The 25,717-nt window shown below is 41.5% G+C and overlaps 2 protein-coding genes across 8 annotated transcripts in view; one reads left to right on the top strand and one right to left on the bottom strand.

Moving 5' to 3' along the window:
* ZCWPW2 (zinc finger CW-type and PWWP domain containing 2) overlaps positions 1–6,241 on the bottom strand; it is a 134,037-nt gene extending 127,796 nt beyond the window's left edge. For all 5 annotated transcript variants that reach the window (XM_081526961.1, XM_081526962.1, XM_081526959.1 and 2 more), the window contains exon 1: positions 6,206–6,241. The gene's annotated coding sequence lies outside the window, so the exon portion shown is untranslated. The remainder of the gene's footprint in view (positions 1–6,205) is intronic.
* A 145-nt stretch (positions 6,242–6,386) lies between these two features.
* The window catches only part of AZI2 (5-azacytidine induced 2), a 33,573-nt gene continuing 14,242 nt past the window's right edge, over positions 6,387–25,717 (top strand). For all 3 annotated transcript variants that reach the window (XM_081526956.1, XM_081526957.1, XM_081526958.1), the window contains exons 1-2: positions 6,387–6,827; positions 24,174–24,394. In XM_081526956.1, the coding sequence (XP_081383082.1) occupies positions 24,179–24,394 (216 nt within the window). In that variant the 5' untranslated portion in view covers positions 6,387–6,827; positions 24,174–24,178. The remainder of the gene's footprint in view (positions 6,828–24,173; positions 24,395–25,717) is intronic.

Here is a 25,717-nt window from a genome sequence, read left to right as displayed (position 1 = left end):
ACATTGCAGGTGGATTCTTTACCAGCAGAGACACAAGGGAAGCCCAGGGTTCTAGCGAGTAACTATATAAATAATGTTTCAAAAGTCACTATGCAAATACTAAGAAATCCATCAACAAAGAGTTTTTAAGTGAGAATGTGGAGTTAAATTTAAATTGCATAATGCAAAACTAAGAATATGCTTCTATACATATCACATCTAAAATTGCAAAGTAAGCATGAAACACTGAGAACAGGAATAAGTTGAAATTCTTATTCTGGGAAGAAACAAACAAAGGTTTTCCCCACTTTCTCTAATTTTCTTTTCAATTTCTTTGGAGTGGGTCCTTCTCCTTCTTTGTCCTGAGAGGAAAGCCTGGACAGACTGCCTTTGTGCATGATGAAATAGGAAGGATAAGGAAGCAAAGAAGCTTCACGAAAAACTTCCAAAAATGTCATATTCATCCTCTGTCTTTCATTTAGGGCCTTCAGAGCCTCATCATGATCTTTCAGGGAAGACTGATTCCTAGCTCCACTGGGGTCTCTTGTCCAGTATATTCTGTGCTAAAGCTTCCTGGGCTCCACTTCAATTCATGACAGATTCAAACCAAGTTTCTCAGAATATTTGTTGAAATTTTCTGTCCTCTGATGTCTCCCCAACTCTTTCTGTAATGTGCGTAGTTTTTACTCTTTAATTCTAATCTTAATGGAAGGAAAAAATATAAATAAGTCAATCTGTAATCTCAAGCGGAACTCAACAATTTGCTTTCTTAACAATATATTCTGAACATTTCCCCCATCATTAAATGTCTACACTATTTAAGCTTAGGCATGATTTTAGTTTTGAAGTTAAAATTATATTCTTTATTTACTCTTCAATTATGAATGCAGACAATTCTAATGAAATTCAAAGTAAAGACCACAATAGTCAATATTGGAGTCACTAGACAATGATTTTTTAAAATATTTTATTAGCGACTGATTTAGAGAACTTTACCTATTTTTCGTTTTGTTGCCTATGTTTTTGGTGTCACATCCAAGAAACTGCCAAATCTAGTACCACGAAGCTCTTCCCTATTTTTCTTCTAAGAGTGTTTTAGTTTTAGCTGTTAAATTTGGGCCTTTGATCCATTTTGATTTAATTGTTATGGTGTCAGATACGGTCCAACTTCACTATTTTGTATATGGATATTCAGTCTTCCCAACAATATTTGTTGAAAAGACTGCCCTATTCCCACTGGAGAGTCTTGGCATATTTGTTGGAAATCATTTGGCCATATATGTGAGGATTTTTTTGTGCCCTTTATTCTATTCCACAGGGCTATATGTATGTCTTGATGCCAGTACCATAATGTTTTAATTCTACAGCTTTGTAATACGTTTTGAGGTCAGCAAATAACTTTGTTCTTTCTCAAGATTGTTTTGGCTATTTAAGGTCCCTTGGGATCCCATATTAATTTTAAGAGGAATATTTTCCATTTTGGTTTTATTTCTGATAATAGCCATCCTAATAAGTGTGATGCTAATAATTTTATTCCTATTGTCTATTTCCTTAATGTATTTTTTATTGCTAGTGAGGGAAGCACGTTAAATGGAAGCATCTTCCAGTACTGGGGGCGTGTCTCCTAGGTCTGTCCAGTTTTGCTTTGTATGTTCTGAGGCTGAAATCCATTATCTGAAGATACAGGTTCCTCTTTTAAACGTGATATCCTATTAGGACAAGTAAAAAGTAGAACCATAATTCTCAAACTAATGTTGAAGAATTTTTCTGGAGTTCCCATCTGGGAATTATTAAATTTACAAAAAAATGGCAAATGATGATCAAGAAAGTAAACATTCTAAAATTATAATCAGGGTCAACTGAATGAAAACTTTATAAAGGAGTAAAGGTATCCAATTTTAATGTCTGAGCTGGCAGTGCTTATAGAAGTTGGTGGTAAAACAGGCTGGGTTGATTACAAATGGACTTTTAAAACATGCAAAGGAGTCATTTCAGGAGTTTAAGAGGAGAAAAGTAATGGTAAGATTTACATTTTTAAAAGATCATTTAGCTATCCTATAAAGAATGATCTGGAAGCTAAAAAGAAAGAAAGAAGAAACTAATGGGAAACTGTGGCACAGTAGAGACTATGAAACAGATCCAAAAGATTAGCTAAAGGGGAAAATCAGTGGAACAGACTGACTATAGGATGAGAGGGAAGGAGCTATAAAAGTCAAAGGGAATGACATAAAATGACTCTCAAGAGAAAATGACAAAGTACAAGTGAATGAAAAAAAAACACCCATCATTTTGTTTTCGGACTTTTAATAATCAACTATTCATAGACACCTGAAAAATCTACAGTAGAAACTGTGTTCTTAATTTTGCAACTATTAAAAAAATCAATGATTTCACTTTTATATCATGGATTGTGAAATGGGTTTGGAAATTTTCCCTCTCTTTCGCTACATAATCTATTTGAAAAATCTAGTTTAATATCTTTCTATAGATCTTACTGAAGCTTAATGTCATCCTTTCTCTGTTGTTTATTTGGTAGTTTTATAAAAATGTCTTTCCTCTGAAAAACTCACTTTATCTTCCTGGTTTTCATAGTGTATATGTGAAAGTCACAAAACAGAATTATTTCTTCCTCTCTTCCCATTTTAAATAGGGGAAAGAAGTTTATTTTCTTCATAGACGCTTACAGAAACTGTCATGACAAAACTCAATGGGAGGGAATTTCTTATCATGTTAAATTTCTGATAGGTCTTGTCTATGTGACTGATTTCTCTGTGATAAACTAAAAAGCTACTTAGCCTGTTTCATCTCAGTGCCTAAAACAATGACACACAGCATCATGCTCTGGGTAAATATTTGTTAAGTATTGAATGGGCTTCCCTGGTGGCTCAGATGATAAAGAACTTGCCTCCAAAAATCTGCCTACAATGCAGAAGACCAGGTTCAATCCCTGGGTCAGGAAGATCCCCTGGAGAAAGGGATCACTCCAGTATTCCTGCCTGGAGAATTCCAGGGACAGAGGAGCCTGGAGGGCTATAGCCCATGGGGTCACAAAGAGTCGGATATGACTGAGCGACTAACACCAAGTATTGAATAAACTAATGAATTCATATATCAGATAGTAAGAGTCTAAGTCTCAAGCTTCAGAGAAGGGTTGCTCTTACTTCATTTAATAAGTACAGAATTCCCCCTACTGGATCTTTTTTCCTTCTCTGTACAATCTACCAACCCCAGCCTGCGGCCTCTGCTGCTGTTCTTCGGTCAGCTCTTCTCGTATTTCTTCTCCCTACTCCTCACATCAAAAACTTCCTAAGATTATTAAATTTTTCTTCACCTACATATGTTTCCAAGAAAAAGTCATTGCATTTATAATTATGACATTCATGTTTATTTTTTTTAAATGAAAGCTGTCAGAAGCTAATTCCTCCTGACTATAAAGCACTTCAGGTCAAAAAGTTATTATGAAGTATACATTGTTCAGGACAAGGCTAGCTGCTAGAGACAGAAGAATATATCTTTTTTAATAAATGGAATGTAATTGCCATAATAATTTGATATCTACTATCAACCCATTCATTTGAAAAGCACATGAACAAGATCTCCTTCTATAGTTAGGAAATTGATCTTGTTCCTTTTCTCCTTGAATTCATATTTTTGTATCACTTCCCCAACATAAGCTTATCCCAACACATTTCAGTGCTTCTAAATACTTTAGTCATATTTCCCTACATAAAACAGTATATTTAAAAATTCCTGAGAACATAAATTTAAGAACTGTCATCAGTATTGTTATATTAACTTACTAGAGCAGTACTTATCAAATGAGAAACAGTTCAAATTATGATCATTATAAAATATCCTAAGTCAGCTTTTATTGGAAATGCATCTCATTTAGAATTGGATAGCTCCTCCTCCCTCCAATTAAGTCATTCATTTCAGAATCATATTATTTGTTGCTAAATAGAAACAGGGTTCAAGCTGATCCTAGTCTTACATTTTGTATTCTTCCATTCCAAATATTTAGGAGCAGAAGGATTCCTGGTTATATCAATAATCATTCTTCTGAACTACTAAGCTATGTACCAAAAATCACATAGGAGTATCCCATAAAATTATTCTTAATCTGCAGACAACTGTGTCCTGTAACATTTTTGAAAACCACTGGAAATTACTATTCATAGGAAACAATTAGCTATCTAGGTATTAGAATCGTTTACTTTCTAAACAGATTTAGGTCAGTTTAAAGTAGAGTGACTGAACTGAACTGAACTGAAAGTCGAGTGGGAGAGGGACAGTTACCGAAGAGGAAAGAGGAGAGGTGTCCGAGTTCAGGCACAGTCGGAGGTAAATCAATATTCGGGAAGAAACATGCAATTTAACAACCTGAAAATTAATACCCTTTAGCTATCATCTGGGCTTCCTTGGTGGCTCAGACGGTAAAGACTCTGCCTGCAATGCAGGAGACATGGGTTCGATCCCTGGGTTGGGAAGATCCTCTGAAGGAGGACATGGCAACCACTCCAGTATTCTTGCCTGGAGAATCCCCATGGACAGAGGAGCCTGGCGAGCTACAACCATGGGATCACAAAGAATCAGACATCACTGAGTGACTAAGCACATAACCCCTTGGAAAGCCATCATGTACTTTACAAGGTTAAGGATTTGGGTTACGTGACGCCCAGTCTGAGGACTGCTGTTTCAGGGATACACACCGTCTCAGATACACACAGTGTAACAGAAGTCATGAACGTTGATTCTGATGGGAGGTTTGGGCGGGGGGGGGGCGGGGGGGGCGGCGGTGCAGGGTGAGTGATGAGATATGGGAAGAAAGAGGGAAGACAGACTATGTAGGCCCAGATACCAGATTTTTCATTTTTGATAGTATTTTTGAATCTGCTTTGAATCTCTGCCACTGAAACCATTCCCTTACCCTAAAGCTCTAGACATGAACACGTGATGGATGGGGGGGAAGGGAAGAAAAATGCTTTTAATACTGACGAAATGACACTGAAGCTGATATATGAAGAGACACTGCTATTTCAGCTTATAGATTCTGACATCTTAATTACATTCTGCTAACACTGAAGAGCCACAGATACACAGTAGTCACACAACACAGGGCAGAGACACAGTAAACATGATCCCGAGGATGGTATGAGTTTAATAATACAAAATTTAAATCACTAACCCAAAATACGCTTTATATATTTTCCTTAAAACGCACGTTCTCTTTCCTCTAACAGTATCGACTCTTCACAGCTTAGAAATATATACCTCCCATTAAAAAAGAACAAAACATAACAGCACTATTTTTTACTGTTTTAACATACTGTCTAATTAAACAAAACATTTGAAGCAGCTGTAAAGATGCAAGATCGTTTAAAAACGAGAGAAGCAGGCTGAGCCACAGTCAGTTGTGCCAGGGACCGTATTCTTTGCTCAGATATGGTTCTGAAATCCATTCTACCCCCGGGGAAAACGGAACCTCGCTGAAGCTAGTCCTCACTCTGGGACTTTTTTCAAGGGCAACTCCTGATGGAGAACATCAGGACCTTGGTGAGATAACGGGAGGAGGTGGGGAAAGCTGGGGGAGAATCTCTTGGGATATCTGTTTTTATTTACCACAACCTGTAAAGAAGACCTTTGAAAAAGTGTCTTGTATCAAGAGTGTTGAACTCAGTCCAAAATGGCCATTCTGTAACAAGTATATGTTGATAAACGCTTCGGAGGTAGCGTTTCCTAGGTTATTCGATCCCTAGGTCATCAAAATTCCCCGCAGTAGGGAAGGGCAACCCGCTCCAATATTCTTGCCTGGAAAATTCCACGGACAGAGGAGTCGGGTGGGCTACCGTCCCTGGGGTCGCAAACACTCGGACACGACTAAGCGACGGAGCACATACGTGCATCTTCTACAAACAACCCTGGCGCAGCAGGGTACATCCCGAAGTTAACAGCTTCCTCACTGTTAGTAAGAGCCGTGTGCCCAACCATTAGGGCACCCGGAGCAACGCCCCGAAACCGGGCGGGGTGTTAACGGCGCCTCAACAGGAGCGCACTGCTACAGGTTCCTAGGTCCGCGCCAGGGCGAGACGAGCGCCCGAAGCCCAAAGGTTACCCTACGGAGCCTACACCCGACACGACGCTCGGGGACCCCCAAGCGGACGCTCAAGGAAACACACGACGCAGCAGGCCCAGGCCCCAACCGCGGTCACGGCAGCTGAACTCTTACCCCTCAGCGCCTCCGCTGCCCGCGTCGCCGCGCCCCGCCCGCCCCGCCGCAGAGGCTCACGGGACGCGCGGCCCGCGGCGGCCCCGCCCACCTCGCCGCGGACGCTCACGGGACACGTAGTTCACCGCCCCCTCCGACCCCGCCCCGGCCCCGGCTTCGCGAACGCCCTCGGTGCTCCCTCGGGCCCGACTTCCGGTGTGCTGGCTCGGCCTCGGCCCCGAGCTGTGGACGACCGGAGGCCGCGTTTCCGCCGCGCGCCGCCCGCCCTCCCGCCGGCCCATTTGCGGCGTTTCCCCTGCGCGGCGCGGCGGCCGCGCGGGCGCTGACGAAGCCGGGCAGCCGGTCCTCCCCGGCCTCGGCGCGGCCCTCCTTCCCGAGCCTCCGGGGCCGCAGCCCACTAGCCGGCCGCGCCGGCCCCAGCACCGCCGAGGCCGGAGAAATGGGCGTCCCCCTGCAGCGTCCCCGGAGCAGCTGCGTTCGCCAGGGAAGCGGCTGTGTCTTCGAGGAAACCGGAAGCCCGCGGTGACCCTTGGCGACCCGGTTTGTTCTCGGTCCGTTTCCACACGCTGGGGAATCGAAACTCGGCGGCCCTGGGGGCGGCCCCACGGAGCCTGTGTTCTGGGTGAGTGGGCCGCTTTGGTCCGGCAGAGGGTGCGGGCGGTGGGGCCACTCTCCGCCGTCGGCGCCGGTGGACAGAGACGCGTCGTTTCTCCAGACCTGGAGGGGGTGCCCACCACGGGGTGCCCAGCTGGCACCCCGAGCCTCGGCCCCTCGTGAGCCGGGCCGGGCCCGCTTGCTTCTCGCCCCTCCCTAGTGAGTGTCCTCTGGTGTACTGGGGCCCCTTCAGTTTTATGTCACCCAGTGAGACCGCATTTACGTTGGAAACCCAAGAGGAGGACGTGCGGCGTGGATGGTCTTGCCTGGGGCGATGCACGTTACGTTCCTCAGGACTAACAGTCCGTAGTCGTTGGTTCTCGAGTGTCTAACCTATGTACCCAGGATGGTTTTCCGTCATTTGTTGAGTGACTACCACATGCCAGATAGACTGAGTCCCTCATCCCTTCCAACAGGGAACTCGGAAGTAAAAGAGAAACTGCCCTACACATGAAAACAGATTGGTCCAGCATGTGTTAGAGATATGCTGAGGTGACCAGAGTCGGTGACCTACTAGGACTGAAATTGATCCTCGCCTCTTAAACCTGAAAGACGTTTGCTTTTTTACGTTTTGGAGTTTTAAATTGGCTTGAACAAGATCTCAAGGCATGGTTTACGTTCCACTTCTCTAGAGTTGTCATATCTAATTCACCAGCCTGTGGGGGAGTGGTGCGTCCTTCCGAGGGTTGTTCAATTTTAATGTGATGTTGTTTGTAAAATGGGAAGTTGTAAACAAAGGTAAGGTTTTAATGTTAACGAGACATAATGAAATGGGAAATGCACTGGATTAAGTGAGAACATTAACTCAAAATCTGAGTGCTGAATTTTCTATTTACTCACTTGACACTGGGTAAGAAACCAAATCTCTCCATTTTCCCTATCTCTGAAATGGGAATAATGCTCCCTCTCCAAGGCATCCAAGCAGTTTCCTGGAGTTTGCTGGCTATCGAGTCAGCTGCCCATTTTTTCATTACTGGCTCCCACTGTTTAAATGGTTCCATCTGTTATATAAGGAAATTCTTACTCACCTGGTAGGTCTTATGTAGATTTAATGAATTGTTATGGAAATCAAACGAGCCAGTTCCCCTGAAAGTCAAAGCACACTGCCTGACATGCCAACACCGAATGTTGTCATGATTATTAAATAAAATGATGTTATGAAGTACTTCATAATCCTTGAAGTAATGAAATCAGTGTAACTTAATGTTTTTTCCTGTCTTTTGGTACATGTATACTGGATTAAAATACAGTTGTCTTATCACTAGAGAGCATGACACTCAGTTGCGTTGAGATATATTATACTTTATGAAAGGAAAGGAAACAAAAGAAGTAGACTGCCTTTCATACCTATGCTAGCCCAGAAAGAATCTTATGATTCCTTGGCCATACAAACTGATTTCTGAACTAAAGCAGTTGGTGAGATAATGCTGAGGGTTATAAAAATGATCATGGGGTTTTTCCTGCTGTAGTCTAACGTCGAGTGCGTTTCTGGGCTTTCACTGGATTCTGGGTTTTGAGTGGTGAGGTACATAGATTAAGTGGTGGTGGTTGTTTAGTTGCTCAGGCGTGTCTGACTCTTTGCGACCCCCATGGACCGCAGCAGGCCAGGCTTCCCTGTCCTTCACCATCTCCCGGAGCTTGCTCAAACTCATGTCCGTTGAGTCGATGATGCCATCCAACCATCTCATCCTCTGAGATTGAGTGATAGTATCTTGAAAAAAGGCACTCGGTGATCCCTTCTTTATAAGCTAGTTAGACCATTCCTTCCCTTAATTCTTTCATTAAAAATGGAAAAAGAAGTAAGTATTGGTTTTCCTCTGTAAGACTTAATCCTTGGTCTGTAGTATCTTGACTGATCTTATGAAGTGGGTATAGGGATAGTCTGGCTTTTGAGGATTAGAAAGATGATGAAAAGTCTAGATAAGATTCACTTCAGGAGGCAATGCAAAGTTGAGGAAAGAGCCTATTAAATAGAACTTGATTCAAACCCTAGCTCCATTGTACTGCCAGGTGATTGTAGACAAATTTACCTCACTTTAAGCCTCTCTTTGCTCATTAGTGTGATAATACCTTTCCAGTCAAGTCTGGTAATGACATGACATATTACGTGCAGTATATCTTTTACTCAATTCATAGTAAAACTGAATTCTGTTTTAGGTTGCCATACCATGTCTGCATTAACACTTTGTTTTCACAGTATAGAAAGGCAGCATCTGAGTGATGTTGTTCAGCCCTGGCATTTTCCCACAAATAGTGGGAAAGCTTAGATCTGGATAGGTAAACTAATCAATAGTCAAGGTGCCAGGTCTTCGAGTCTGGGCTTCCGAATCTCAGGCCAGTGTTTTTCCTCCCACTGAGTTCTGCCTTGTCCAGATTCTTATTGGGAAAATAAGAGTCCATTTTGTGTTGCCTCTCAGAATGTGGTATTAAGAGCACATGTTTGGAAGGTGGCTTATTTGGGTTCACATTTGACCTTTGGTGCTGATTCTTTATGTAGGTATAAGTAAGGTATTTAATTTTTCTAAGATTTGGTTATATATTAGAATAACGGTACCTACCTGAGAAATAGGAAAATGCATATATACAGAAGAAACATTCCTCTGTCCTAATACTATTTGAGCCCGCTAGGGATTGTAATCCAAGAGACCGTCTTTCAGAAAGCTCTGAGAAGTCAAAGCATAGTTCTATAAGTGTTTGAGACAGAAGATTATGCGTCAAATGACATATTATTGGCGGTTCACACAGTCGAGATCTAAATGTACAAAGAAAATAAGTGGGTCATTGTGGCCTCTTACAAGATGAAGAAGAGGTTATTTCCTAAGGAGTTCTGATTAATGCAAATGCACAACACACATTAAAGGAAGGGAGGAGGCTCAAAAGGGTAGAAAAAAATTTTATGTTTAAATTTTTCTCGTCTTGTCATAAAATATGAATGTATTTCATCAGTTTCCCCTCTTTGATCATTAATTTTTTGATAGCATTTGTTGATCAAATATTTGGTCCCCTGATGCCAGGGCGGTTGCTTATGTGCCCTAGGTCCATCATGTCCTTTGGCATTGGGTCTTAATAGCTCATTCTGGGGAGTTGTACCAGTAAGGTGTCTGGCAAGGACTAATGGTCAGTTCCAGTGTCTGATAGGACTCCAGCCAGTTGTGCCTTGCAGGTGCATTGTGCATGTTCATTAATCTATAGAAAACTGTATATGTGATCAAAACTGACAGTAGGAGAACTTTCCTGACAGTCTAGTGGTTAGTACACTAGTTTCCACTGCAGGGTTTGATTCCTGGCCAGGAAACCAGGATCCTGCCTACCATGCTACACGGCCAAAAAATAGGGGGAAAATTTGACGATAGAAGTAACAGTGTCAGTAGTAAATGTTTAAGCCAAGATCCTCCTAAAGTAAGCCATTTTCCTAGTATGTTTTCTAAACTGGGAAGAGGAACATTCAGAGTGGAAATTTGATTCTTCGAATATATTAAAAGATGGGTTAACCAATATCTTGGCTAAATAGTCTTTACTGTTGGAAAACTGATAGAAACCCAGCACATAAGCATTAAAGGCAAATTGGGAGGGTTTGTTTCCGAAGGCTATCCATAGATGACCTTCAGGCCAGAGGAAACCAATTGTGCAGCTTTCTGACCAACCTGGAGAGAGCTGGGGCCATAAACATGTGCTCTAAGTCCATTAGGCTCATGAGGAGCTACCCAATATTTCGCATCTAGTGAGAAACAGTGTTTATGGCTAGGTTCAGAACAGGTGCCATTAATTGGCCAGGTAAGAAGATCCCTCGTAGTGGCCTTAGAAGTAATGGGGAGTTTCTATAGTACTAGCGTTACTTCTCGGAGAAGGCAATGGCACCCCACTCCAGTACTCTTGCCTGGAAAATCCCATGGACGGAGGAGCCTGGTAGGCTACAGTCCATGGGGTCGCTGAGAGTCAGACACGACTGAGCGACTTCACTTTCACTTTTCCCTTTCATGCACTAGAGAAGGAAATGGCAACCCACTCCAGTATTCTTGCCTGGAGAATCCCAGGGATGGCGGAGCTTGGTGGGCTGCCGTCTATGGGGTCGCACAGAGTCGGACAGGACTGAAGCGACTTAGCAGTAGCAGCAGTAGCAGAGTTACTTCTAAAATAAAATAAGGGCCATCCAGTTAGAGCCTTGGAGAGGAGAAATCCACCAAGGAAACCTGGGAATATTGGACATAGGTCCACAAACCTATGGTTTGTTTGGCTTGATTTTTGAAACTTGCAAATGATTGGGCCCAAGGAAGAAATATATTGGGTTTATAAGCAAAAGTGTGAGCAGTTGTCACAGTAACAGTATGCAGGCCTGGTCTGGCAGTTTGGGTCAGCTCTCTACTTCACGTGCCGTTTTTTCATCCTGGTCTGGTGGTGCTGATCCTAGTTAGTCAAAGTCGAGTGTCAGAAACAGGAGTTACAGTTCATTCAGGAGTGGAGGCCTGCTATGGGCCCTGTCCTCCATAGCTGTGAAGAGTCTTTCGTCGATGTCTTTTCCAGTGTGCATAATCCCTTGGTTGCAAGTCATGGTGAGATCTTCATTCAAAAATAGATTATTGTGATAGGCTTTAGAAACAAACATAGAGTGTTGTTTTAATAATTCAATTCAATTTTACAGTAATATAACAAGAAGCCATCTAAGAAGTGAGTCTTAGGCAGTAATATTAAAAAAAAAAAAAACCTCAATTAACAAAACTAGAATTTAATATCCACTGATGGATCATCTTTTTTTCTCTATGAAATTACCTTCCTCACAATGAAATACAGCCAAATGAAGACTTATTTGTGAAGTAAGGATGGGTAATTGACCACATGCTGGGTTGTTCAGTGATGTCTGACTCTTTGTAAACCCCTGGACTGTAGCCTGCCAGGCTTCTCTGTCCGTGGGATTCTCCAGGCAAGAGTACTGAAGTGGGGTGCCATTGCCTTCTCCTTTAACAGCTTTCAAGTCTTTTTAATTCAAAGGAACCAAGGAGCTAGCCCTACAAATATTTTCTCTTGCTACAATTTAATTTTAGAAATGAGAAATACTTTTATTTAAAATTTTTATTTTTTAAATTGTGAAAGTATGATAACACATTTATAGGAGACTTGGAAAATACAAAACAAAGTTACATATAGTTCCACTTTATATTACAATTATCTTTTAAGTAGATAAACTAAGATTTTGGTTGGAATTTCAGTGTGAAACTCTCAAAAATTAATAGAATGAATAGACAGAAAAGTAGAAGGATATAGTAGACCTGAAAAGCCCTATGAACCAATTCAACATAATTAAGATTTATACAGGTTTTATACAAATTCTGTTCAAGTTCCCAGGAGACACTGGAACATATCCAGGGACATAAAACAAGGTGCAAAATTGTCATGGTCTAAAGATATTGAAATCATACAACGTCTGTTCTCTTATCACGTGGAATTATGTTAGAAATGAATATCAAAATATATTCTAAAATAACGCACATGTTTTCAAGTACAATGTGACATTTTCCAAGACAGATCTTTGACTTAGCCATTGAAAGCCTCGAGAAGGTTAAAAGACTGAAAAAACATAGTGGGTGATTGCAGAGAATAAAGTATTTAAATGAGAAATTGATATGAAAGATACTTTAAAAACCTTATGTATTTGGAAATTAGATGTCCACTTTTAAATGATGGATGTATCTAAGAAGCCATAACAAGGAAAATTGGAAAATATTTGTAACAATAAGAATGAAAAGAGAATTGTTCAGAATTTGTGGATCATTCTAGACTTTTAGCAGTAATACTAGATGCCAGAATAAGTGAAACTATTATCAAAGTTTTGAGTGAATATAATAACTCTTATCATTCTATTCATACTTCGTCAAACAAGTGGAATCAAAATATCATAAATTAGGGTTAGCAAAAATTCATGTTTTCTAAAGTATATATATATTATATTATTATATATAGATATGTATATATGTATGCGAAAGCTTTTCTGCTACACTTGATAAAGGCTTGAGAAAGAAGAGCAACAAAAAAAGATGGAGAAATTGGAAAATATAAACTAAATGAAATGGGAGCACTGAATATGAAATAGAAAAAGGGAAACAAACTAGAAAGAGCTAGAAATAAAGATCATCACATAGTCCTGCTGTTTGTAAACAGGGCTGCTCATTAGAATGATACCTAGAGCTTTGGAGGAAAAACAACACCTAGGCACCTGTATTTTTCAACAAATTCCAAGATAATGCTAATGTGCATCTGGATTTTAAAAAGTGATTATAGGTTTTTCTATTAAATGGTAGCTTTAGTGAAACAGAATTCTAGTATTTTCTGTTGACCAATCATGATACAGTGGTATTAAAATGAGTAATAGTTATATAATCACAATAGTAAAAGATGTTTATCAGTTTTCACAAAAAATAAAATTGCCAGCCATAATGGAAACATGGTTAACCTAACTGTATAAAATAATTACAACTTGGTCAAGGCTGTGGTTTATTCCAGTAGTCATGTATGGATGTGAGAGTTGGACTATAAAGAAAGCTGAGCGCAGAAGAATTGATGCTTTTGAACTGTGGTGTTGGGGAAGACTCTTGAGAGTCCCTTGGACTGCAAGGAGATCCAACCAATCCATCCTAAAGTGATCTGGGTGTTCATTGGAAGGACTGATGTTGAAGCTGAAACTCCAATACTTTGGCCACCTGATGCGAAGAGCTGACTCATTGGAAAAGACCCTGATGCTGGAAAGATTGAGGGCAGGAGGAGAAGGGGACAGCAGAGGATGAGATGGGTGGATGGCATCACTGCCTCGATGAACATGATTTTGGGTAAACTCCGGGAGTTGGTGGTGGACAGGGAGGCCTGGCATGCTGCGATTCATGGGGTCGCAAAGAGTCGGACACGACTGAGCGACTGAACTGAACTGAGGAGTTAAGTAGAGTGATGTAACTGGAAGTGCATACATGCATATGTTTTCATCCACACACACAGCACAGTGTTTGTCTTTGGTACATTAATCCATTTACATTTAAGGTAATTATTGATCTATATGATCCTATTACCATTTTCTTAATTGTTTGGAGTTTATTCTTTGTAGGTCTTTTCCTTCTCTTGTGTTTCCTGCCTAGAGAAGTCCCTTTAGCATTTGTTGTAAAGGTTGTTTGGTGGTGCTGAATTCTCTTTAACTTTTGCTTGTCTGAAAAGCTTTTGATTTCTCTGTCAAATCTGAACAAGAGTCTTGCTGGGTAGAGTATTCATGGTTTTCAGTTCTTCACTTTCATCACTTTAAATACATCATGCCATTCCCTTCTGGCTTGAGGAGTTTCTGTTGAGAACTCAGCTGAAGACCTTATGAGAGTTCCGTTGTGCGCTATTTGTTGTTCTTCCCTTGTTTCTCCTAAGATTTTATCTTTGTCTTTAATTTCTGTCAGTTTGATTACTGTGTGTCTTAGTGTGGTCCTCCTTGGATTTATCTTCCTGGAGCTCTCTGCACTTCCTGAGTTTGGTTGACTATTTCCTTTCCCGTGTTAGGGAAGTTTTCAGCTATTGTCTCTTCACATATTTTCTCAGGTCCTTTCTCTCTCTCTCTTCCCCATGACCGCTATAATGTGAATATTGTTGCGTTTAATGTTGTCCCAGAGGACTTGTAGGCTGTCTTCTTTTTTTTTTTTCATTCTTTTTTCAATATTGTGTTTTGCAGCATGGTTTCCACCATTCTGTCTTCCGAGTCACTCATCCGTTCTTCTGCCTCAATTATTCTGCTATTGATTCCTTCTAATGTACTGTTTATCTCTGTTCTTTAGTTCGGTAAACATTTCTTGCATCTTCTCCGTTCTTTTTCTGAGATCCTGGGTCATCTTCACTGTCGTTATTTGGAATTCTTTTTCTGGAAGGTTGCCTAGCTCACTTTGTTTAGTTCTTTTTGTGGAGGTTTGTCTTGTTCTTTCTTCTGGGAGTTAATCCTCTGCCTTTTCATTTCAGTCAACTTCTGTGGTTGTAGTTTTCAGTCTGGAACCTGTGGGATTGCAGGTCTTCTTGCTTCTTCTGTCTGCCCTCTGGTGGATGAGGCTGATGGGAGGGACTGGTAGGGAAATCTGGGCAGGGTCGTGCTCAGTAAAATCTTAATCCAGTATCTGCTGATGGCTGGGGCTGTGCTCCCTTCTTGTTAGTTGTTCAGCCTGAGGTGATGAGCTCTATGCTGTGCTGACTGGTGACCTCCAAGAGGTCTCACTTGCCAAGGGGCACCTCCTAGGACTGCTGCTGCCAGTTCCCCTGTCCCTGTGGCAGCCACTGCTGACTCACACCTTCATAAGAGACCCTCCAACACTAGCAGGTAGGTCTGGTTCAGTCTCCTTCCCCCTGGGTCCTGGTGCATGCAAGATTTTGTTTGTTCCCTCTAAGAGTGGAGTGTCTGTTTCCACGCGTCCTTTGGGAGTCATGAAATCAAACCCCGCTGGCCTTCAAAGCCAGATTCCCTGAGATTCCCAGTCCCTGTTGACTAAAAAGATGCACAACATGAGATTTCTGAGGTGAGTTGTAATTGGGGCAAAACGAGGACTACAGCCCGGAGACGGCACCTCAGGTAGCTCTGAGAAAGTTAGAGGCAGTGGAGGAAAGGCAATAGAAAAGATTTTGGTGAAAGGGGAGTTCAGTGCAATCAAGCCCTTACTTTACGAAAGGTTTTTTGCTAGTTATAAGGAGCTGTTGTCACCACAAAGGGATTTAGTGCTTTTCTGGGTATGAAGAGATATAAGAATCTCTTGGGATCATGAAATAAGTTCCTGAAAATAACTAAAGACCTGTTATACCAGTTTCCCTGGAGCACAGAGGACCTCACTCTCCACCCTGAATTCAGGGGGTGTTGAAGGTCAGCAGCTGCAGCAGCACAGGGTTCAGCCTCTGCAGAGGCAGATGCCAGATGCCGTTGTTGTTGTTCACTCACTGGAAAATGCTCTTGGCCAGTGCCGGTTTGTAGTGGGCATTCCTTTGCTGGATCCCCAGGCTGGGAAGCCGACATAGGGCTCCAAATCTTTACACGAGTGGGCGAACTTGTTTGGTATTATTGTTCTCCAGTCTGTAGGTCGCCCGTCCGGCAAGTGTGGAATTTGGTTTTATCGTGATTGGGCCCCTCCTGCTGTCTCGCTGTGGCTTCCCCTTTGTCTTTGGACGTGGGGTATCCTTCTTGGGTGGGTTCCGGTGTCGTCCTGTTGATGGTTGCTCAGCTGCTAGCTGTGATTTCGGTGCGCTCGGAGGAGCAGATGCGCACACATCCTTCTTCTCCACCATCTTGATTTGGTCTCCAGAAATGAGAAGAACTCTTACCACTCTTGTTTCTAGTAGGCCTTGCAGGCAGGGTTCCAGGCAACAGACTGACACGGTGAGAATTTACCTTCTGCTGGCCTCTCTAACTGTGTGCACAAAGATCAGGTTTGGACTGCCAAACAAGAGCCCCATCTTGGCTGTTACAGGGCAGGATTCTTTATTTCCTAATTAAGGAAGCACTTGTAAGTATAAACCCAGCTGGTATTCCCATGGATGGCAGTCTGTCTAGGAGTTATTTGGTCTTTAAGGCGAAGTTTCCCATTAGCAGTTTGGTAGTTGAGTTCAGATATGAGGTATGCTCTGAACAGCTCTATAAGGATGGGATTGTGGATGAGACCTGTGCTGTTTATCCTTGGATCAGTTCCATTCTTACCATTTCTCAGTTTTTCCCTCCTACAGTATATCCTCTGAGAGTGCTCAGGATGAAACAGGTCTCTGTGGGGCTCCCGGGCAGGAAGGCTTTCTTGACTCCAGCCTGTGCTGTGAGTTCCAAAGGGCAGATTCTGAACTGTTGCTAACGCAGTGATCCCGGAAGGGAATGGATTCAAGGACAAGGAATGGGCAACCAAGAAACAGTAGTGCAGCCTTGGAGCAGGGTCTTGGTTTCATCTCAGGGGGCACAGTAACAATGTCTTTAAGATCTTTAAGATTCAGCATTCTTCATACCAGAGAAAGAACACCTGAGGCTACATTAAAGGAAGAAAGATTACCTGAGACCGGATTAGTGGAGTACCGGCTCTCAGACTCCCAGATCTTCCCAGCACCTCCGCCCTTGAACCATTGCCCTGAAAGGCCTCATGAAATCTTCTGTTGGGAGACACAGTTTTCGGGGCAGGAGCCTCCTGTGTCCCTTTTCCCTGACAAAGCAGTAAAGCTATTCTCTTCTGTTGGGTTGGCCAAGAGGTTCATTTAGATTTTTCTCTAAGATGTTGTGGAGAAAACCCAAACTTACTTTTTGGCTCACCCCATTCTTCCCCCAAAACCCTGTCTCTGAGATTTGATTTGGCAGCAGTTCACAGAGGCCAAGTTTGTGGCATCGAGAGCACAGGACGACGGGACTTTGCAGCATGCACCCTTGGAAGAGCCGTGCTTACTTAATGGCTGCAGCGGGTCACCTTGTAGGGCTGCGCATCGTGAGGGCTGGGCCTCAGGCGCTTCCGCTAGGCTCTCAAGAGCGGGTGAGCCCTCTTCCTCAGAGTGGGATTAATTCGGTCTCTCATTTCACTAGCAGAAGTTTGGTTCAGACCATATAGTGACTTGTTTTTAAAATTTAAATCTAACAAAAACCTTAGGTCCCCTGCCTGGGAAATTCACGGTCATCCTTCAGACTTAATAAGGTCAAACAGCTTGAATAACATTTTTAAGATCATCACTTAAAAGTCGTGAGACCCAGATATCAGGAGAACTCGCCAGAACACAGGAGCTGGTGGGGCCCAGTGAGCCCACGCTGGTTCTGAGCACTGGTTCAGGGTGGACTCCAGGTGTCCGCCGGTGGTAAGATGTGCGTGTCAGTGAGAAGATGAGCACGTCTGTTGAAGAAAGAAACAGGAAATGTTATCTGAGCCAACCTGGAGTTTGTCCCCAGAGACATTCCTTCAGAACTCAGAACGCTTTGAGGACTGCCCCACCTATTACACGTCAGAGCATGGTCACGCTTTTGAAACAGAAGGTTATACTCTAAGTGATGTATTATTGTATTAAGCTTGTATACAGTCTGAATCTACAGATGCAAAGTGAGTAGTAGGTCGTGGGTCATGGTGGCCCCTTAGAAGATTTAAGAAGGAAGTTCTGTCCCAAGGAAGTCTGGCTACTGCACACGCGAAGGGAAAGGAGGAGGCCCGGAGGGGCTGGAGAAACGTTCATGTTTAAATTTTTCTTGTCTTGCCTTAACACTTTCCAGGTTTCTCTCGCTGATCCAAGAATTAAACTGACACGAGGTAGTTTAACAGGAGAAAACCAAACAAAAACTTAATGACACGTATATACACGGGAGAGACCCAGGAGAACTGAGTGACTCGACAGAGGACCCAAAGCCTCACTGAGAGGGAGGGCAGAGAGAGGGGGGCCGCCTCACAGTGCAGATTCCCGTATAAACGTGAATGGTTCTTACAAAAGGGTAACTACTACTTGGTTTTCATAGTGTTTCCCCCACCTCTGCAGTTTCTTAGAAAATGACCCAAGAGACATATTTTGGTGGCAAATTCTGCCTTCCTACCATGGGGAAACACTTATACGTGGCATATGGTTAGTGATCAATCAATAGTAAATATTAGGATGATTAAATATGACAGGATAATCATATTTTTTCCCTGGAAAAAAGACTAATCTGGTGTCAGAAGATAATTCTATGTTTTCTAGTCTCTCACCTGATTATATATAGCGTATCTCAACTGAGGATCCTCTTGGTGTTGACTGTAGTAAAGACTGAAATTCAAGGTCTCCTAAAATAATTCTGATGAGTAATGCTTGAATTTCTTCCCTTTGTGTCTCTCCTGGAGTGTTTAGGAACTACCGTTCTCTTTTCTGCCAGCTCCTCTGGCACGTGGTCTCCATGTTTCTCCACTAGCATTGGCGATGCTGTGATGTGTAAGAAATACAAATGTAGTCAGTCAGATGCCCAAAGTCTATTTCACATATACGTGTGGTCTTCATCCCTGGTTCCCTGACTCATGGGGGCATCTTTTGTCCTAGTATTTGGTCCGGTCACTCATAGCAGACCTTCCACCTTGCCTGGATTTGTGTTAGTGAGGTGACCTTTGGAAAACCCCTAAGGATGGGGGCTGTTTGCCAGAGGATCTCACCAGCTGATTAGAGCAGTAGCACTGTTAGTCCCACTGACCTGGGCTGTTGAGGTGGGTGTCAGAGAGGCTGAGTTAGTTTCCAGTGATGTAATCAGTCGTGCTTATGTAATGAGGCCTCTGTTAAAACCCTAAAGATGAGAGGGTCAGAGAGCTTCCCGGTGGGTGAACCGGAACGTTTTCAGTGCCCGGTGCTGGCCGCCAACCCCACAAGGGCAGAGGCCCCTTTGTTCAGCACCTCACCCTCTCTGTCTCTACATCTGCTATTGGTTCGTATCTTGTAACAGTAATCAAGTGAGTAAATGGCCTTGAGTAATCAAATATAAGAAGGTCGTGACAACTTCTGCTTTATAGCCAGTTGGTCAGAAGCACCGGTAACAATCTGGACTTGGTGACTGGCATCCTGAGTTGGAGGGAACCATTGGAACCTCCAGTTTGGAGCCGGTCCCTCAGAGGTACAGGTAGCAACCTGGGCTTGCCATTGGCTTCTGAAGTGGAGACAGGTGTCGTGCACTGAGCCGCTTAGCTGTGGAATCTGATCCGTGTCCAGTAGACAGTGTCTGAGTTGAGTTGTAGGGCCCTCAGCTGGTGTCCAGAGCACTTGCAGTGGATGGTGTGGAAATGCCGCCTCCTCCACATTGAAATTGGGTGACCAGAACCCCTTTTAATCACTCTTGGGAATTTCATTGTTTAATACCGCAGAGTACATTCCTTAAATTGGAATGAGACTTAAAATTACGAGGACTGATTACTGACAGTTCAGCGTAACGTTTTTTACTCCAACATTCTGACTTGCATAGATCTGTATTGGAGCCTAGCGATCGGTAATTTTGAAGAGAACCCCAAATGACTCTAAGGTAGTGTCCATTTGTCACTTTGCAAACACTACTCTAGGTCAGCTCAGTGTTTTTAGAATATTCTTATACAAGACAGTTTTTTTGGTTGGTCATTCTTATCTTTGATAATGATATCCTACTCATGGCACTCACTTTTTAAAGATTAAAATAAACACAGGTATTATGGTAAATAAAGTTAGATTACAGTATACGGTAAAATTTGACAAATGTTAAAGCTGCCTTGGTCTAGTTTGTTAAGCCAGTTAGGCTTTTACCCTTTATCCAGAAAATCAGATTTCCCCAGGCCAATACTTTGGATATTTGTGAATATCACAAATACTTTTTATATCACAAAGTCAATAAAACTGAATCTGATTTCACTGTGCGTGGACTGCTGAAGCTCCCCTTTACTTCTCTGTTGCAGTGAGGTCGAGGAAGGGTGCTTGCATAAGCAGTAAAGCCAAAGGTCACACATGGCCTATTTTGTTAGTTTGCAAGCAGTTTCCCTTTCAGTATGGTGATAAATACAGTGGGATACCTGCCTTGTATTATATGGTGTCTTTCTAAGATCTCATTTTTCCCTGGCCCTGCAGCTTTTACTCTCTAGAAATTGGGTGTGTATGGAGTCATACGATAAGCATTAATATTTCTAATACTTACTTGATCTTATATTTGTTTCTGCAAGGATAGGAATTAAGTCTTTCATTTTCATTTATAATAAATTTAAATGGCAGTTACTGGAACAGTGAACCTTGCTGCGTGGCACTAGTGAGTTTTCTCTTTGGTGTGCTTGGCTGTATCTCATACTTTTTAGGACAGATAAGTAGTTTTTCAGGACAGTGGATTCTAAGTCATGTTTAGAGTATATATAATAAATACGTAAAACTTGAAAAATCATTTTTAGGCAAATAATATTGTCTTATATTTAGAGGGAGGCCATATGCAGCTTTGGGTGATTTATAAATAATAAATAGGCAACAGATAAAACTACATAAAATAAGCTATCTGACTACATATTTTGTCTTAAAAATGACCAGTTATACTTTATTGAATGTGACATTGTTAAGTTGTTACACTCCCTTCCATTTAAGGTACTTAAAACTTTCCAAAGGGTTCATAGTTTTGTAGTTCTTGAAGAATTTAGCGTATAAATGGTTCATTGGGGAGGGAAAAGGACTAATATTTCAGGCTCTAAAATCCATATGTTTGTGCTGATCTTGGTTAAATTTCATAATCTTTATGGGCCCCAGTTTTCCCAGATGTGAAATGGGTCCAATAAGATTTTCCTGCCTCATAGGTAATCATGAGAATTAATGGGGATAACGTTTGTGAACTACTTCTTGCAGTACTCAGTAGTTCATTTGATTGTGAATGTTTTATAGTTGTTGTATATGTGTTCTTCACATTCTTGATTCATATCCAGGTTTTTCTTAAATTCCACAGAATAAAGATCAAATCCTATAGTCTCTTTGTTATAAAGGACCATCTTCATTGGTTTTTATTCTGCTTTTCCAGTCTCATCTCCTGTTATTCTCCTCCTCATCCCTTCTCCCCATACTCTTTCAAGCCTTTGACCTTGTTACCACTGCTGGCAGCAAACTGTTACAGTTTAAGTACTGTAAGTACAATAACCATAACCACCCTCTTCACCTAAGAATGCAGGGTTGAGAGTCATTTGGTATTTCCTGTTACCTTTGAAAACTCCTCCTCCCCCCACCTCTCAGTCTCTGTAGCATTCTGTATTGTTGCAAATATATTACTTCCCTTTATGGCATAATAACTATTTTACTGCACAGCCATCTCCCACACTGGGTTTTCCTTGCTGAGTAAAGGATTATTTCGTGATAAAAATGAGTGAGTAGGAAATCACCCAGCTGACCTAGTTAGAACTTTGTGCAAAGCAAAGGTGTGTAGGCGCGGATCCTGAAGGTGCACAAACTGTGGGACCCCATTCGTTTCAACCCTGTAGAGCAGTCTGACTTTCTCCTTTAGCGGAGGGGATTATTCCAGTTGAATCAATCCTGTCCATTTGGTTGGATGTGAAGCTGTTACGTGTATCAGATACCCAAGACGAGCACAGTCTCCCCTCTCCTTGTGCTGGACCGCGTCCGGTCACTCACCCAGCGTTGCTCTTACGCTGCGGCTCCTCTTTAGGGCGTGATGTGTGCGTGACAGAGTCTTAGATGGAAATGACATGCACACTGGAGGTGTACAGTATCACAGTTCCTTTTGGACAGGAAATAAGAGGATTTCAGCTACTAGCAGTGTGGTTGGAATGATGTTTACTGTTAGTTCGGGATAGAGTTGAATCCAGAGAGGAGAAAATAAACCCTTCAGGGGAAGAAAACTTGACCTCTTTATCCATCATTAGGAGAAAGTTCAGTTTGCGCTGGAAACAGCAGGAGTTAATTATGGTCATGAGGGTCTGCCACTTTGGGGGGATATAGCAGGTCTGTCTTCTTAACTTTTTTGATAAACTAAGAAAGAATCTAACTTAAGAATAGGAGTTGCCCTACATGGTTAGAAATTTTTAAATTGGTCCTGGTGAAGAATGATTGAATGGTAACTTTCACCTGCTCGGACTTGTAGTAAAACACATTTATTTTTGCCCAACTTTCCTATAATCCTTGGTATAAACAAACACGAGACGTGTCAAACTCTGACTTTACTTGGGAGCAGTTGGAAGCTTTCAGTTATAAAATCAGAAAAGCAAATACACAATGATAGAACAGACCCAGAAAAACACACACACACCCTTTGCTTAATTTTCATGTCTGAAATGAAGCAAAACAAACTTTACAGACTCAATCATTTAGTTGTATAGCTGAAACTAACAGAACATGTGTAAATCAACTATACTTGAGTAAAAAAAAAATTTAATAAACTATACAGTGGAGAAAAGACTGTCTTCAGTAAATGGTGCTAAGAAAAGTGGACAATTCATGTAAAAGAGTGAAGTTACAACATTCTCGAACATCATATCCAAAAATAAAATAGATTAAAGACCTAAACATAAGACCTGAAACTATAAAAGAAGAAAACAGGCAGAATGCTCTTTGACAAAGATCATAGCAATTTTTTGGGGGGCGGGGAGGGTCTGTCTCCTAAAGCAAAGGAAACAAAAGCAAAAGTTAACAAGTGGGACTTAATTTCACAGCAAAGGAAATCGTTCACAAAATGAAAAGACGGTGTACTGAATGAGAGAGAATGTTTGCAAATGATAGAATCGATAATGATAACATCCAAAATAGCGCAACTCAGCATCAAAAAAAACCTGATTTAAAAATGCACAGAGACCTGAATAGACAGTTTTCCAAAGAAGATATACAGATGGCCAACAGACATGGGGCAAGATGCTCTGCATCATTAATTAGAGAAATGCAAATTCAAACTACAGTGGGATAGAATGAGAGTTCAGTTCTGACATCTGTCCGAATGGCCGTCACCAGCAAGACCACAAATAACAAATGTTGGCAAGGGTGTGGGGAAAAGAGATCATTTGTGCAGCATTGGTGGGAATGTAAATTGGTGCTGCCACTGTGGAAAGAGTATGAAGCTTTCTCAAAAAAGTAACAATAGAGTTACCATGTGAACCAGCAAGTCCACTCCCGAGTATATATCAAAAAAAGGTAGAAACACTAATGAAGAAAGATAACATGCACCCCAGCATTCACAGCAGTGCTGTTTACAATAGTCAAGATACGGAAGTAACCTGTGTCCATTGACTGATCAACGGAGAAAAAAGACGCGGTGCATATGGACAATGGGCTGCAACTCAGCCCTAGAAAAGGGTGGACAATGGGCTGCAACCCAGCCCTAGAAAAGGGTGGGATTTTGCCGTTTGCAACAACATGGATGAACTTGGAGGGTATTACGCTCAGTGAAATAAGTCAGAGAAAGACAGAATCTGTATGGTGTCACTTATGTGGGGAATCTAAGAAACGAACTAGTGACTATATAACAGGTAAGAGACAAGCTTACAGAATATACAACAGGGATAAGAAACGAGCTCAGAGAAAACGGGTGGTTAGCAGGGAGGAGAGGGAACGGGGGTGGGCAAGAGAGGGACAGGAGATACAAACTCCTGTGTGTAAAATAAATAACCTAACAGGATATAGCGTACAACACAGGAAATACCACCAGTGCATTATAACTGTAAAATGGAATATAACCTGTAAAATGGTGAGTCAGTATGTTGTACACCTGAAGCTTACATATACATCCCCTGTATCTCAGTTATCTCAGTAGGAAAAAAGAAATAGGAGTTTGTAAACATTTCATCAGTGTTCGTATGATTCTCTCAATATACTTTTTTCTGCTTATTTATTCAGTGAGACATTTCTATTTTATGTTTTCATTTTTAAATAGCTGTCATGGATGCGCTGGTGGAAGATGATATCTGTATTCTGAATCACGAAAAAGCCCACAGGAGAGACCCAGTGACTCCAGTCTCAATATATTCAGGAGATGAATCGGTTGCTTCACATTTTGCCCTTGTCACTGCATATGAAGACATCAAAAAACGACTTAAGGATTCAGAGAAAGAGAACTCTTTCTTAAAAAAAAGAATCAGAATTTTGGAAGAAAAGGTAATTTGTCTATCTCCTTCATTGTGTTTACGACTTAATAATTCAAGAGTATCTGAAATTTTAAACATTTCTCTGCTCTGTCTTCCATGAGGGTAACCGCATTTCTAAAGATAAGTCACTGCTAATCTCGAAACCCTGGGCATTTTACTTGGCCTTCTGCGTTTCACGCATCGTAAGGCTTGGGGAATGTGTGCAGAAGACAGGTTAGCAACATGAAGGGATTCAAGTTCAGATATTTTTCTTACCTCTTTCAGATTGCCTTACCTTGCTAGCTGTGTGTATTTCATTCAGGATGTTTAGACCTGTGCAAAAAAATTATATATCAACAAAGGAAGAAGTTCCTAGAACATTGTCCCAGTATGTTTAATAGTGTTTTCGTCAGGACTGAAATTTCACCAGGACTGACGTCTTTACATCAGCATTCTCTTTTGTTCTCAAACACACGTTAATAAGAATGTGTTTAACTGATGAATTAATGTCCTCTGTTTACACCTTTCTCATGCAGAAACTATATCCTAAGTGTTATGGAATACATAAGCCAGGCAGCTGATTCGCATAAGTCCTCGGATCTGCTTGCTTATGTCTCGGGGAACCTTCCTCCCTCATCCATTTCTCAGTTCACGTGTCTTCAGATGATGGTTTAGGATCCGCAGCTCTTCAGTGTAGTATTACAGACAGCAGCTTCCACAAAACGAGAAGGCACGCTCTAACTAGAAACGTGAGGATGCAGTTCGGTAGAGATTGACTCATTTGCAGGAAGTAAGAAAAGGAGGACTCGGTTGTAAAAATAATTGATTTCTTAGTATTCATATGAACTTTCTATAATGACTTAAATTTGTGACATGCTGGGATAGAGTGAAAAAAGATAACATTTTGGAGTTTGTAGTTAGGTTTATTTTAAAAGTCAGTAGAAAAATGTGATAAGTAATATTGGAAATATTTCTGTACTTTGTGATCAACAGCCCTAATAATTTGTTCTGCAATAATACAAACTTAATGAACTAACGCTTCTGTTCCTTAAAGTGTCAAGTATACACTAAACTGATGTTCACTTTTCCAATGATGGAAATAGTGTGTTCTAGCTTGGAAAACAGTGAAGCACCATAAAAGAATGATGTACTGTTTTAGTTTGATGATGAATTACATTATAAAAGATACAGTAAATTATAAGATACTGATTAAGTAAATGCATAAAAGAAGATTTTTAAAAATATTTTATGCTTTTTACTTTCTTAATCACTAAAGCGTAATTGTGTGGAAGTGAAATGTTCACTTAATTGTCGTTCAGGCTTTATTCCCTGCATTAGTATAATTAAAGTGAGA

Source organism: Giraffa tippelskirchi, chromosome 9, assembly GCF_054371585.1.
Source record: "Giraffa tippelskirchi isolate mGirTip1 chromosome 9, T2T-mGirTip1v1.2.pri, whole genome shotgun sequence".
Taxonomy (NCBI): Eukaryota; Metazoa; Chordata; class Mammalia; order Artiodactyla; family Giraffidae; genus Giraffa; species Giraffa tippelskirchi.
The sequence above is the reverse complement of the archived record's forward strand: the minus strand, read 5'-3'. Positions and strand labels throughout refer to the sequence as shown.